We start from the raw sequence: 14,413 nt of genomic DNA on the forward strand, positions 1-14,413 counted from the left end.
GTGTGGTTAAATTAATCCCACAGTCTCCTGGTAAATCAATCCACCCATCAAACACCTGTATTTACACAAACTTATCTTAAGTGTTATTAAACTTCCCCATGTTGCAGGTTTGGATTACACAAACCAGAAAAACGCTTCCTTATTGCCTGGTTCCTTCGAAAAGGTGCCCTTAACAAGGAATAAGATTTAACACATACTTGAGACATTACACAATAAGTGAGGATACAGATTCCAACGAAATGAGGAAATTAACTGACACCGACTACAGTCCTGTCTGACAACTTTCCTGAATTAAGCCAAAACAAATTAGCTCTGTAAGACTACTTTGGTAAGGCTGCTTTGACCTAAATGCTAACCCTAGCATGTTAACATGCTCACAATAGCATTTAAACATGTTTAGCAGGTATAATGTTTATCTGAGGCTGATGGAAATATCTTCAGTTTTGATAGTATCTGGTCATGAATAATAAAAAAAATGACCTGATGTTGCTTCTAGGTGGTAAATTAAGGATTTGAGTTCTTACAATTCATCCTGAGATGGACACGAGGTGGACAAAATGGCGTGTTAATCCATCCAACAGTTGTTGAGATATTTCTGTCTGGACCAAAGTGGTGCCGCACAAACCAAGTGACTGGCAGAGTGACATTCTTCCCAAAAATCTGTATTGATTTGCACAAGAATTTAAGACAGCCCAGATTAAACTGTATCACTCATTTTTTTGGATGTAAAAAAACAACTGAATCACTCGGACAACTTGTGTCACTTGAAAACATTTCACTGTCTTTTTAAAAAACTGATTTTGTACAATGTTTCTCATCAAAGAAGAATACAGATGACTGTTTTACAGCGGTGGTAATGCAATACATAATCACGGTGGAATAGAAGTCGGAGAAGAGGTCAGAGAGGTCTGGATGGTGAACAGCCTGCGGTCACGACTCAGCAGCGGGTCACAGTCACAGCTGCAGTCTGGGTTTGAACCTCAAGCGAAGCGGCTCATCTCGCCAGACAGAGCTTCACTTCACCTTGGGAGGCATGTAGTGGATTCTGCACCTTTCACTGAAAACCTGAAGAAAGGAGATCAGGAATAAGTAACGTATCAGATAATGGCAGATCATTTATGAGGGTTTTAACGGACGAAGAGTGAGCATACCTTCAGACTTCTATCATTGACAACTTCTTCAACATTCAGCTCTGACTGCATGAGCTTTAACTGGAGACGAGGAAGAGAAGAAAAAAAAAAGTTGCATATCTCGATGTATTATTTTCACTTAAAGTAAGATAACTGATTATATTATTTATAAACTTTAAAACAGTGTACTTCAGTGATTTTGTATTGCACTTTCATAAAGTTGTTTGATAAACATGAAATAAAATGTTAAAATTGAAGCAGCAGAGGCTGAAATATTGTGACTTTTAGTCTCAAATATCAGCCAGATTCCAATAAACACTAGATCCTACGATTCCCATAATGCTCAATAGCGTTTTCCATTAGATTCCCCCTTGCCTCTTATATGTCACACCAGCTTTCTATCAAAATAGTATGTGTCTCTGAGCCCTCTCTTAAACAACCCTGATGACATCACTATGACATCATCAGGGCTATTTTGCCCTCATATTCACATGTAGCAGTAGGAGCGAGGGAGTGGACATCTTAGAATTTGGCCACATAAAACTTAAGTATCCCCTCAGATGGGTGAGAATATTTTGTTTATGTGATTTGAGTGAACGGAGCCTTATTCCCTCTGGATGGGGAAAATCTTTCAGTGAATCTTCCAGCTGCAGATGGACCTACTTAACAGTACTGCTCACATCTAACAGCTTTAAGGGGTTCAGGGCTTTCTAATATTCAAAAACAGGATTTACTTTGGTCTGCTCCTTTCTGAGTTGCTTGTTGACTGCCAGGTTTTCCCCGTCTTTTGCTCTTTCCTCGCGCAGTTGTCCGACCACCTCAGATGTTTGGGCTATACAGGCCTTGATAGCTTTGTCTCTGCTCAGATGGGCCTCCATCATCTGTGAGGAGCAAGGAGGAGAAAATAATTTGCAAGTAACGTACACAGCCCAAACAAAAAACGATTTCAGCCATGACAGTCACACTCACAGATTCGTAGAGTTGTTTGCATGTTTTTGTGGCATCCACTTTGCCTGAGAAGGAGACTGTGGGCACGGTGGTGTTCAAGGCATGGACGATGCGGTCATCTATGGTTCGCATCACCTTCAGCACCTCCTGAGAAACGCACAGAGGGACACAGAGACAGCCGGCAGCTTCAGTTAACTGAAATCATCCTTTGAAGGCACGGCTGGCCTCACTCTTAAAGATGAGGTGCGGAGCTCAGTGTAAAGCTGCTGCTGCTCCCTCACATATAAAAGGAGCAAGCTGAGGTGGTTTGTGTATCTGATTAGGGACTCAGCTGAAATATCTCCCTTTGAAGATATTACAGAAACATCCAACTGGGTGGAGACACGTGACAGGACCAAGAACTCACTGGAAAATTAAAACATTCACAAGAGTCGCAGATTTCAGGCAATTCTATTTGAGCAGATTCTATGGCTGCTTGTGTATAGACAACAACTGACACTTAAACGAACAGGCAGCATAGTTTAGTCTTGTATTAATGCTAGTGCCCAGCTTATAACTAATGTTTTTCACTGACAATGCAAATTCAGGTTTCTGTAGAGAAAGCAGTGGTTCTAAAGCTTTTTGGCTTGTGGACCAACACGTGTGACTCATCATAATAAAAAAACTGTGAGTAGCTGATATTTCTGTTCTTAAATTGTCTGATTTGAAGGATTTCTGGAAGCCTAAAGAGTTGATATTGTGCAGTATTTATCACTTTTAGTAATAACAATATGCCATTAGATAAAACTGTCTGAAGACCAGTTTACAACCGCAGGGGATTTGTTATTTTCTTACTACTGTTATTAAACCACATGTAGCCAGTTCAGTCTCCTGATCCAGATCCCACAATGAGCATTAGTGCTCAGGAGGGTCACTCATTCACTGGACTACACGGAAAATAAACAACACGGCACCGGAACCTCCGAGGAGCAACGACTCGGATCGATTCCATTCCGTGACACGTTTGCACAGATCAATTAACGCTTCGTTAAAATTACCTGAAACATTGAAAAGTCCTCACAGTTTAAAGTTCCACCGGGCGCCGCCATAGTGGACTGCGGGGTCCTCTGCAGACGCGACGCCAGGTGACTGTTCGCGAAGATGCCTGAATGAAAGCTGAATATATACTTACATTATAACGTATTTACCGAATTTACTCGTGATGTTAATGGGTTTATCTCAGTTTAACGTACCTCGAAAAAAAAATGTAATGTCTGTATTTAAACAAACGGCCCTTTTTACAGTTAGTTACATAAGTTGTGGTGAAATGCGTGGGTCAAAGTCTGGTCACCTAACCAGTGAGAGAAACAGCGGTGCCTCTCCTCCGTGGATGTATTTGCACTGCGCCACATCCTGAAACTGCACCTTTACTATTTTGGCATTGCTATTATACATAATTATAAGTACGGTTCATTCATGAATGTTTTTATTTTTTAAAATGAGCAGCACTTAGAGACCTTTAAATCTTGCAGTAATAAGGCTGTACAAAATGTTAATGAGTGTATTGTTTTACCGTCTTTACTTAACTTCAGCACCTGATTATTGTTTTAACATGGACTTATCTAAAGACAAACTTAAAGAAAATAAACAATAATCATTCATCTTTGTGATGCATAACCATAACCAGCTGCAACCTGTGCTGCAACGCCAGCCGCGGAAACAGACTTTAACATAAACGCGGTGCCATTTTTGATCAGGCGCATGGATCCGGCTCCTATGATTATGTGACTGGGTCCTGTTGGGCAGATAGTTGACTTTCAGCAGCTGATGGTGGGCTATACGTGTTTGGACCGTATTCTACGACGCATGGCCTGATTCACTCATTGAATTTTATTAATTTTATCAAAAACATGAATTTCGTCAGGTCTCGCTTTTCCATTGGCAACGTTTTAGGTTCGTATCACGTTGAATTGTTGGGTTGTTTTTCGCTTAATAACTGGGTCGGACTGACTCTTCTTCCACTTTGTATTTGTAGTTAAGTTGATTGTTAAATTACCGACTGCAGTTGTAGCTAATTATCCAACATATTATCACCTGTTTTCTCATTGTTACACCACGATTCAGTTAAATGATGTTTGATTATGTGGCTGTGAATGGTACGTGACTCCACATCCGTATTGATAGATTTAAGGATGATTACAGTTCCTGTATTGTGACATTTTTTTAGTCATCCCATAAAAACGTCTTACTGAAACACTTTTTGTTGTTTCATTGCACGATATTTCATTGTTATTGACATTACACGCCTCCATGTTATCATGAAAGTGAGCAGCTCCTAGGATACGGGTTATATTGTGACTACTTACTGGATTTATCAATGTAAAACTGGTTGCTGTTGGGTTTATGTATGGAAAGTAATTAGCATACTAACTGACAATGGAAATAATAACTATTTGCAGCCCAAATTAAGGGTAAAGATTCTCTTCAGATCCGGCACATCAGAGTTGCAATGATGTGTTGATCAGCTGAGAATAAGTGGCAAAAACTCTGATAATCAATTAAATTTCAAAACTGGTTAATTGATTCTAGGATTTCAGCAGCTTTAATGTGAGAGTTTGACGCTTTCCTCTGTTTGCTGTCATTGTAAACTGAATACACTGACTAAAACAAGCAGATTAATGCTGTCTTCTTGAGCTCTGATGAAATCATTGCATGAAAAGAATCTGCACATTGATCCAAGTAATGAAAATCAGTTATTTTCAGCCGTTCAGCACATTTTTTTTTTTTGTTTGCTTACATACCCCAACAGGTCAGAGGTGCAGGCAGGCCGCTGAAACATGGAGCCACAGAGGGATGTGCAATAAACCGCAGGAGGTCAAAGCAGAGTCTCTGCCTGCAGCCCCAGCAGAAGGTAGAGCTTTGGATCCAATTCAACCACAGAAATTTACAACCACTCATCCTGCTCTTGATCTCAAGTCTCATAAACTTGGAAATCACCGATAAAAGCTTTCATAGGAAAACCGATAGCTCAAATCAATCTGGTGTGGAAACGACTACATAAGATTTAAGCACTAGCACATATATTTAAATAGATATTTACATCAGTGGTCGCTTGTTGTCGTCATAGCAAAGTGCGTGAGCATTCTCCAAGTCCCAAGGAGGAACACAGGAAGTGGGGTCACAGTCAAGGGTTTTGGATCTAATGAGTGGGGCCTGTGATACTGAACTTCTCTCCATTCACTGTTTTTTTAATCACAATTTGGATTTGTGGACTTCTGCTCTGTTTATTTGTCCTTTTTGAATGCGTGCTTTGTTCTGTCATACAGCAGCTCGCCCTGCGTTCAGAATCCCAGGCTCCAGACCCTCGGAGATGGACAAGAAGTTTTTGGTCTGGTCGGGACGTTTTAAGACCCCAGACCAGATACCAGACTTTGTTTCGTAAGTAGCCTCTTCCTGTTTATACCAGACCTCCCACTGCACTTGAATCTGATTGACCCGGTGTGTGATTTAGTTAAGCTGCATCACAAAAAACGGAGCTTACTAACTGGATGAGCGGTGGTGAGACTGCTCCAGTTCAAACATGGGGTTTGTTTGCGGGGAAGGTAATTACTGACATAAGGGTGGAGATAATATCTGATGTGCTGCTTTGATAAAAGACTTGATTGTCACGCATACAAACTGCAGACCTCCCACCTCACGTACACACAATGAGGCAAGGCTCCGTATCATAAAAACACTTGCCTGTTTTGAGTCATTGTGTGGACAAGTGTCAGACGACTGAATTGTAACTCAGATTAATTATTGCAGCTGAAACAAGGAACATAAACATCCCTTTTGTGCTGTGATGTTCTACATTGTTTTCTGATGTGTGTTGAAAAGACTATTCTTGAAAGTACTTTTCATACACCTGCCTGTGCCGCAGGTTCGAGATGCTTGATGCTGCCAGAAACAAAGTCAGAGTGAAAGCCTGCTATGTGATGATGGCGGTCACAATTGGAGCCTGTCTGGTGACGGTGATCCTGGGCAAGAGGGTGAGTAGGTGACGATACACGAGTGCGCCGTGTCCGGTATCTGATTTCAAAGAGTTCAAGTTAGTTGAATGGTTCACAACTGTGTGAATCTAAATCTTAAAAAACCTAAAAGGTTGCTGCTGTTTATGTATTTCAGGTGACATAAATAGCATCACCTGTGTTCTGTCCTGTTTTCGCAGGCTGCAAGCAGGCACGAGTCCTTGACAGCGTTAAACATGGAGAAGAAAGCTAAGTGGAGGCAGGAACTACAAAAGGAGGGGGAAGCTGCTGCTGCTGCTGCTGCTGCTGCCGCCGCTCTGTCTCAGAAGGCTCAGTGACGAGGGACGGCTCATCTCTGCACAGCCATGTCATTTTCCCCAAATACTGGGCCAGTAGTGTCCCCCTCCTTACCGTATGTATCACAGCGTCAAAGCTCTCCACTCCCGTTCCTCTGGAGAAGCAGAGCAGCAAAAAGGTATCAGAGCAATTGATACTTAGTTGTACTTTTTCAACCAGCAGAGCACACAATTATGGACTTTTTTTTTCATTTCATCACTTTGAAACCCAGTGTGTGATTTGTATTGAGGTTAAAAACTGGCAACTGTTTTTGGGGAAACGCCGCTAATGTGGTGGAAACTTGTTATATTAGAGGAGAATGGAAAATGCAGGTTTTAAAATGTTTTTCAAACAAATCAGTTGCACAGATCAACCAGTTGGGATTGAAGTACTCTGTCAATGTTTCTAATAAACCTCTCAAGCTCTCCGTTAATGCCTTAGATGTTCCTGCTCTTAAATTTGCCTCAGAGGCAACAGTCTTTGTTTTTATCCGCCTTGTGAAGACACTTCAGACCTCCAAAGGTTTGAAATGGTCTTAAGTTGTCTAAAGCGAACATCAAGAAGTGGCTCAGGCGTAAGATCCATCTGTACAACGGTCTGTCCTGTCAGAATCATGTGATTAGGTTTGTCACATACATGTTTGTATATAGTGAGCACCAAAGGAATTCAGTTTAATAAAATGATGTTTCTTGAGATTTTCTGCCTGATTTTAATGAGCTGATCTAATTCTGGTTCCTATAAACTAATTCCACAGTTTATGGTCTCAGTAGAACTGAAGTTATTACTATTGTTACACTAGTATTTCCTCAGTAAATACTGACAATACATTTTCCTTTCACTATATAATGTAGTGTAGTAGACGGGGTGCTGGGATTCCCCTTGTCCCAGTTAATGAGCTGAAATATTAAGTCAATTAATTAATGACAATCAGAATTTTTTGTAAATCAAAGGATCATTTTTTTAAGCAGAAAATGAAACTGTTCCACCTTCATTTGCTGTTTTTCTTAGTCATGGATTTGTCAGTATATTATGACATCTACAATAAAAATAATTGGTTGCCGCCTTACACAGAAGGTTAAAGTACTACCTTCCATGTCAATAAACGGATCCTCATTCTGAGTCCTAATTATAGTGAAACAGATTCACTTAAAGTATGGTTCATGAAACGGCTTTTATGCAAATGGCATAACAGGACAGTTGCACAAACAATACAACAAACAGTAATGTACATGTAGAGCTGGTCATCTCTTGCAGAGATTTCGACAAAAAGTAAGCAATGTAAAGAGGACTTAGTAAACAAACATTCAGTTTAGCTAACTAAGATGATCACCAGTATTTTCAAGTTTTAATCTGGATTTTCGTTGAAATTATCTGGAAGGATTTTCTGTAGAATAAGGATTATGGCACCATCAGCAACATGACAGATGCTAACCTAAACAGCCAATTTTCCAAAGAGGGTTTGATTTACTTCTTGTTCTTGTAGCTTTGCTGAGGCAGTATGATCTACTGATTAGTGTGCTAACAGTTTCAGTCCACAATCTGCTTGAGTCCCTCTGTAGGAAGGGTAAACAGTGAAGTACATTGTAATCCTTGTTACACCAGAAAGGGACTGAGGATACAGATCACACCTCAACACCTCGCTTCCTGAGGAGGGAAGAGCCGTGTCATCAACCAATTAAATAGTTAATGTAAAAACTATGGTATACTCTCAATGAGGCATCAGTCCTGAACTAAAGTGCTGCAAATGAAATGAAAGTATGGTAAAGATAATAAAAATTCCCGCTGGTCTGCTGCTGGACAGAATCCAGGGTTAAATAGTCTGTTTTGTCTTGTCCAAGTCTGTCCAATTGTCTCAGTGCGAGGGAAGACTCCAAATCCCATGGTTCCATGGGGTTATTCACATCACACCAGAGGCAGGAGGCAGTCTAAACTCTTCAGGATGGAGCCTGTGCAGGAGGAAAAGTCCCATTACTGGATAGAGGAATGCATGATATGAGAATCCAGGAGGGATCGCAAGCAGCCTGGTCTGTAACCAACAAGCTCCACCCCTCAGCGACACAGTCAGGTTCCTAATTTGTCCATCTGTGGTCACTTATCCAATGGCCGGAGAGGAGGTAATTCACCCCCTTTTTTTTTTTTTTTTTTTTGAGTCGTTTAAGTGCGTTTTGTAGAGGTCAGTTGAGTCCGAGGTTTGGGACTGGCCACGTGGCCCCGCTGTGGGCAATTCAGTCCAGTGACCACATTTAAATATGTGGTCAACGTCTCATGGTCAGTCCAGTGTTTAGGTTGGATCATTCTTCTCTGTGTGTGTGTGTGTGCGTGTGTGGGAGGGGGGTAAAATCACGTCCATGGTTGTCTGTCTTGCGAGTCATTAATGCTTCAATCAGACAAGCAGTGCAGTCCTGAAACTCCCACTGACTCAGAGATAGGGATCGCCAATCCTACGGGAACACGGAGAAGTGCTTTTCATTTGGGATGATCTGAGGAGGAATTCCAAAAAAGTAAGACGAGGGTGGTGTTACGGGAAAATCTGCTAGTAGGAGATGCTGGGGCCTGAGCAGGTAGTAGGGCTCCAGGTGCTGAGGAATTAGGCGCAGAGGTGAGCTCAGCGCAAGACAGAATGATGAGTGAAACCTTCACGAACTGGCTGACAAGACTGCGGAACTTGACCCACGTTGGACGTACGCGCACACACACGTGCTCCTGTAATGTTACATTTTTCATAATCATGATAATGATTAAAATCAATCGCCGAGGGTCGTCGTCGTCGCCCTTGATCATGGCAGTGGGCAGAGAGCGAGAGAAATGAGCAGAGGTGAGGATGAAGGTGGAGCACAGGGGGAGAGGGAGGATTCAGCATTATAGCTGGAAGCCCTCCATCGGGGCCTCGCACTGCTGGAAGAGGAACTGCTGCTGCTGCAGGTCGACGGCCGGAGCCAGAGACGGGTCCTCGTCTTCAGTGTTGAAGTAGCGTTCGATCAGGTCGAAGGCTTTCTGGTAGATTTCCTGGTTCTCGTGACCCTGCAGGAACTCCAGCTTGTCCAGGCCTGAGAAAAAGAGAGGAAATATTAATCAACTGACAAATAATTCATTTGCAACTATTGAAATCATCAATTGTTTAAGTAATTTATCAACCAAATCTGCCTAGCAGTGCAACAATTAGCTAATTAATTGGCAACTATTTTGTTAGTTATCATTTTCAAGCAAAAATGTGTAATATATCTTGTTACAGCTTCTCAAATGTGATGATTTTGCTACTTTTCTTTGTCATGTATGATAATGAAATGACTGACTTCGGATTGGACATAGAGGTATTTTTCACAATTTTCTGCCAGTTTTATTAACAACACAATTATTAGTTAATGAAAGCAATAATAGATTAGTCCATAATGAAAATAATCCTTCATTGCAACCCTAAGACTGTCAACCATTCTCTGGTCACCTTCACCTTTTTCAATTTGCTGATTTTTTCTATTTTCTATTTTTTATAAAACCTCACAGTTTGCACGTTCTAATTAAAATTGTTAATTGAACATATAAACACCAACCGTAGGCCTCTTCGATGAGTGCACAGTAGGGGTTGATTCCTCCTCCTCTCTTGGCCTCCAGTTCTCCCAGTCGCAAGATGTTCTCTAGGCCGTTTAGAGCCACCTGAACTATTTTGGAGTCCATAAGTGTGAGCAGGTCACACAATGGTTTTATGCAGCCCAGCTCCACTAAGTGCCTGCAGGGGGCGGCACACACATGAACTCAGCACTCATCAAACATGATAAGGAATCCACACATCCTGCAGCGATTAAACTACACCACAGTCATTACACCAGCTGAAGGAATGTCTATGACAACCTCCTATGTTACAAGATGAAAAACATTCTGATTAATAACAACAGCTCATTTCCTTTTACCATTTTGCAATCAGCCAGTCTTAAAATACAAACTTAACAAACCCATAATCTTTCTTGATATTAAGTGGTACACCTGTATGAATTAATTCCAAATGAAGGTTTCAGAACTCTCATAATATTAGGGACATACTGTACATTAGCTGCTGGCAACAGAGGCTGCATATACTGTACAGGTTTGTTAAAATGCATCAGTATTCTTACCTGATTTGCTCTGCAGAGCCCCCCGAGGTGGCATTGGTAATGGCCCATGCTGCCTCCTTCCTTGTGCGAAACTCTGCTACTTGCAGGATAGTGATGAGAGGAGGCAGCAGACCGGCATCTATCACCATCTACAAAGAGGGAAAAAGAGTGATTACAATACTCAAGTCCGCAAGTCAACACACGCCCGGTTAGCCTGAGGCACAGCACACAGACCTGTATTTGTGCTCGGTTTCCTGCAGTGATGTTGGAGATAGTCCAGCAGGCTTCCTTCTTGATTGACTCCTTGGGGCTGCTCAGGAGGTGATGTAGGGACTGCAGCGCCGAGCAGTTCAGGATCACCTACAGAATAACAAACGCAAATTACAATCAGAGTTAGAAATATTCACTTGTCAGTATCCGGTTACTTTTTGCATAAGTAGTATAACTTCATTTGTGTCAACATGTTGCTTTTACCTGTGTCTGCAGATCATCTCCAGTCACTATGTTCCCAACAGCTCGCAATGCAGGGGATACCACCTTATAATCAGAATGCCTGGAACAAAGCAGATTCATAGTGTCAGATTGCTCTGATCTTCTTTATATAAGTTTGAAACTATTGACATAAAAAAAAAAAAAATATTTGCCCTCCAGTTTCCAGATGTTAGCAATAACTGTTGAGTCACACTTTCTGTTGTTTTCACATGGAAATACTACTGGGACAACTTCTGCAGTTTGCCACAGCTGGTAATGAATTACTCAAAACTGAATAATGTCCGGGAATATTCACAACACACCCACATCTGGTCTGTCACACCCAATGTAGTGGTGACAAATGGTGCACATAGGAGACTCTGAGTGAAACACATAGCACTAGCGTGTTATCAGCTTGTCGTGCCTGTTTTCCACAGTCAAACGAGAAACCTACACGTGTCTCCAACAAAACTAAAGCCTTACATCAGTAATTCCACCAGCCTGCGACAAACTCCTGAGTCAATAACAGCCTGGATTTTGTCATTGGGGCCATCAGATAGGTAGGAAAGCGCCCAGCATGCGTCAGCCAGGATGTCTGTGTCGTTGACGAACAGCAGCCAAGACAGTACACTGAGACATGGGGACACCTGGGAGAAAAACATGGCACAAAAAAACATGGTGGGCAGGCTCATTTTGGTGTTAACATCAGGGGGAGCAAATGTTTTCCAGTTTAGATATAAGCACCTTATGACCTTGGAAAGCGAGATATGATGTACTTTAGCAAATGTGAGAGGTGTGCTGTTGCCATGGGGATATGTTTATCTTGGCAAATTACCTTAGTGAAGTCTGGGGGTGGGTTCTTCCCTCTGCATAGGTTTGAGAGCGCCCACACCGCGTTCCTCATCATTGTTAGACGATTCTGTTTGGCCAATAACCTGCAAGAGGAGTTTTGCCAAACATGTTTTACCAAGGACACAGGATCAAAGGTGTTCTTTATTTTCAAGTGTAACAAGAAGATTTTGAAGGAAGATAATGTGACACTGAGTTCCTACTTACTGCACCAGGGAAGGCAGAATGTTGCAGTCTATGACAAAGTCTCTGCATTCTGTGCTATCTCCTGCTATGTTTCCCAAGGCCCACACTGCCTGAAGGGCACAGCAATAATTCAGGTTATACAATAAATAATATCACAATATATTCAATTACAGGTTTCAGGATAACAGACTTGCAAAATGTTAATGATATAAAATGTTTTAAATCATCATCACTATGTTTTATTCAACCTAATAAGCCAGGCTGAATATTTATAGCAGTATGCACACTGGCACATAATTACGTAAAAACAGCTCAGAGACATTTTAGTGACTTTCAGTGAACACTTCTTACTTGTTCCTGTACGTCTTCAAAGTCCGAGCTGAGCATCTCTATGAATATGGGCACAGCTCCTGCCTGGATGACCACCCGTGTCTGATGGGATGTACCTGATGCAATGTTGGTCAACACCCATGCAGCCTCAAACTAAAACAATATTCAAAATAAATAAGAATTTAAAAAACTTAAAATAAATATTAATTTATGACCTTGTGTTGGTTTAACTGTCAAATTACACATACTACATGCAGTGTTTGAAATTTATTATTAGGACAGGAAGAACACTTTACAAACAAGGATAAGAAACTGCAAGAAGCTTAATGCCCCCTCAGATTAAAGAAATTTACCTGCAATGTGCAGTTTTCTCTCCTCTTCAGGAACTCAACAAACCGCTCCACTACCCCTGGAGTGGCAATGACTTCATCAATAGGTGGGTTTGGTTCTGTGTGAAACATACGAGTACAGGTTGACAATATGGAAATAATTCATATTGTGAATTCCTATCAAACAGTCTCTTGATATCTTGATATCAATAGATGAAAATGTTTACTTAAGTATTCAAAATTGTAATTTCTCATGTTGAAGGCATTAAATTATCATCTAGCCCTAGTGAACAGAGGTGAAAAGAACTCATGGCAAATAATAATTATCTCCAGCACCCTTACCTTTAGAGAGGAGTTTCCTAAAGCGCTGAGTGCCTATTAGCTGCTGCTCAGGCGAACTGGAGAAGATCATTTGAGTCATATCTTCAGAGATCACCCCACCCTGTGCAGCATTGGAGATTAAAGAGAGATTTGATCAAACACAGATGAAATACCGCCACATCTGACTTTAAACATTATGCTAAACTTTAATATAAAAAAATGATTTTATTCAATGTTTTTCTTCTCACCATGAGTGGGTCCATGTTGTTAGCCTGGGACTCCAGGTAGCCGCTATCGGCCATCCCATCGTCCTCCAGGGGGCCATCATCCTCAACTGTGGCAACATTCCTCCTCTTAAACAGCTGGAATACAGTAGTATTTAAATGAATTATTTTGATCTTATTTGGCACAATTCTTCTTCACAACTGCAGTGTTAGAAAAAAAATAGCATGGTATCAAGTTTTCTTCCTGACATTAGCAACATTGACAGGAAACAAACTCAGACCCCTTAAGATTGTTTATGTTTGATGGAGGTCTGTTAAGAGTGGTCACAATGTACTTTATTTGATTCGTTTGAGAACAATTCTACCTATTAGGTGGACGACGTTACTTGTCTACACTTTGCTCACCTGTTCGTCCTTCTTCTGTTTGCGGAGCTGTAGGCCTTCCTCTTCCCTCCTTCTTCTCATTTCATCTGTGTTGAGAGACTTGTTCTTGTAGCTCTTAAGTCGTGCATTGTCCTTACCTTGACTCATTGTGTAGCCTTGGAAGATGCAGAAATATACATGTAAATATTACTCTGACAGCCTTGTAAACAATCACTTACTAAAGCTGCTAAGTTGATATCGAAATTCAAACTGTATTTTAAATAGCTAGCTAAACAGGAGATAATTCCCCTTAACAAACATTGTACATCAAATGAGGGCATCTAAGGATACTAGCTAGCTGGTTAGCTTTATGTGTATTGACACTGCGTAATTAATAAGCTACCAAACATATCTTTATCAAATGACCCGGTGTGCTGCTTCCCTTTACGATCCACTGATCACCAAAGCACAGAACAATATTAATTACACGGGAAGGCTACACTTAGCTCAGCTAGCTAATGTCATAGCCGTTGTTAGCACAATCTACAAACGAAAGCTAGCTAGCTAGAAGTGGCTAGCCTATTTAGCTAACGTTAGCTCTGAAATCCAACGTTAACGTTAACTCGTGCGACATCCCAAAGTTTTCCAAACGTTGTCGACATTGAGAATTAAATTAGCGTCTTATTATAAAGTGTTTTCACACAAAGACTGCCAAATATTAGTAATTATTATTATCTGACCTGTCAAATCGGGCTCTGTAATCCCCTTCTTTGCTAGGCCACCGTTCTTACAGCCGTCGCCGGTATGCTACTGCGCATGCGGGATGTTCAATCACCACCACCACCACCCCCC

The 14,413-nt window shown here is 41.2% G+C and overlaps 3 protein-coding genes across 4 annotated transcripts; 1 reads left to right on the forward strand and 2 right to left on the reverse strand.

Moving 5' to 3' along the window:
* Positions 1 to 641: 641 nt before the first annotated feature.
* mix23 (mitochondrial matrix import factor 23) lies at positions 642 to 3,270 on the reverse strand. 2 transcript variants are annotated; one of them, XM_023407890.2, is made up of 5 exons: positions 3,116 to 3,270; positions 2,100 to 2,225; positions 1,865 to 2,011; positions 1,152 to 1,211; positions 642 to 1,065 (listed from the first exon to the last, which is right to left on the reverse strand). In XM_023407890.2, exons 1-5 carry the CDS (start codon positions 3,164 to 3,166, stop codon positions 1,015 to 1,017), a joined length of 435 nt encoding a protein of 144 aa, XP_023263658.1. In that variant the 5' UTR covers positions 3,167 to 3,270; the 3' UTR covers positions 642 to 1,014. The 2 variants fall into 2 exon arrangements, with proteins under 2 accessions (XP_023263658.1, XP_023263659.1); XM_023407891.2 differs by having other exon boundaries at positions 3,139 to 3,262.
* Positions 3,271 to 3,848: 578 nt separating this feature from the next.
* fam162a (family with sequence similarity 162 member A) lies at positions 3,849 to 7,098 on the forward strand. The gene is made up of 5 exons (XM_023407888.2): positions 3,849 to 4,010; positions 4,867 to 4,968; positions 5,384 to 5,495; positions 5,980 to 6,088; positions 6,268 to 7,098. Exons 1-5 carry the CDS (start codon positions 3,968 to 3,970, stop codon positions 6,403 to 6,405), a joined length of 504 nt encoding a protein of 167 aa, XP_023263656.1. The 5' UTR covers positions 3,849 to 3,967; the 3' UTR covers positions 6,406 to 7,098.
* Positions 7,099 to 7,555: 457 nt separating this feature from the next.
* On the reverse strand, positions 7,556 to 14,398 carry kpna1 (karyopherin alpha 1 (importin alpha 5)). The gene is made up of 14 exons (XM_023407882.2): positions 14,302 to 14,398; positions 13,604 to 13,737; positions 13,223 to 13,336; positions 12,996 to 13,095; positions 12,678 to 12,772; positions 12,346 to 12,477; positions 12,016 to 12,104; positions 11,795 to 11,894; positions 11,443 to 11,606; positions 10,963 to 11,041; positions 10,723 to 10,848; positions 10,510 to 10,637; positions 9,952 to 10,127; positions 7,556 to 9,450 (listed from the first exon to the last, which is right to left on the reverse strand). The coding sequence occupies exons 2-14, from the start codon at positions 13,727 to 13,729 to the stop codon at positions 9,263 to 9,265; spliced, it is 1,617 nt and encodes a 538-aa protein (XP_023263650.1). The 5' UTR covers positions 13,730 to 13,737; positions 14,302 to 14,398; the 3' UTR covers positions 7,556 to 9,262.
* Positions 14,399 to 14,413: the final 15 nt, after the last annotated feature.

The sequence above is a fragment of the Seriola lalandi genome, unplaced genomic scaffold (genome assembly GCF_002814215.2).
Source record: "Seriola lalandi dorsalis isolate HSWRI2012SDOR001 ecotype SW California unplaced genomic scaffold, Sedor1 jcf7180002054351, whole genome shotgun sequence".
NCBI classification, from domain to species: Eukaryota; Metazoa; Chordata; class Actinopteri; order Carangiformes; family Carangidae; genus Seriola; species Seriola lalandi.

Coding starts and splice junctions, on each gene's coding strand:
- mix23 (XM_023407890.2), bottom strand. CDS start 3,166: ATGGCGGCGCCCGGTGGAACTTTAAACTGTGAGGACTTTTCAATGTTT. Junction 2,226..3,115: donor AGGACTTTTCAATGTTTCAG/GTAATTTTAACG, acceptor TGCGTTTCTCAG/GAGGTGCTGAAGGTGATGCG. Junction 1,066..1,151: donor TCAATGATAGAAGTCTGAAG/GTATGCTCACTC, acceptor TCCTTTCTTCAG/GTTTTCAGTGAAAGGTGCAG.
- fam162a (XM_023407888.2), top strand. CDS start 3,968: ATGAATTTCGTCAGGTCTCGCTTTTCCATTGGCAACGTTTTAG. Junction 4,011..4,866: donor TTCCATTGGCAACGTTTTAG/GTTCGTATCACG, acceptor ATACCCCAACAG/GTCAGAGGTGCAGGCAGGCC. Junction 5,496..5,979: donor CAGATACCAGACTTTGTTTC/GTAAGTAGCCTC, acceptor CCTGTGCCGCAG/GTTCGAGATGCTTGATGCTG.
- kpna1 (XM_023407882.2), bottom strand. CDS start 13,729: ATGAGTCAAGGTAAGGACAATGCACGACTTAAGAGCTACAAGAACAAG. Junction 11,895..12,015: donor ATTCTGCCTTCCCTGGTGCA/GTAAGTAGGAAC, acceptor CTCCTCTTGCAG/GTTATTGGCCAAACAGAATC. Junction 9,451..9,951: donor ACTCATCGAAGAGGCCTACG/GTTGGTGTTTAT, acceptor TCTTTTTCTCAG/GCCTGGACAAGCTGGAGTTC.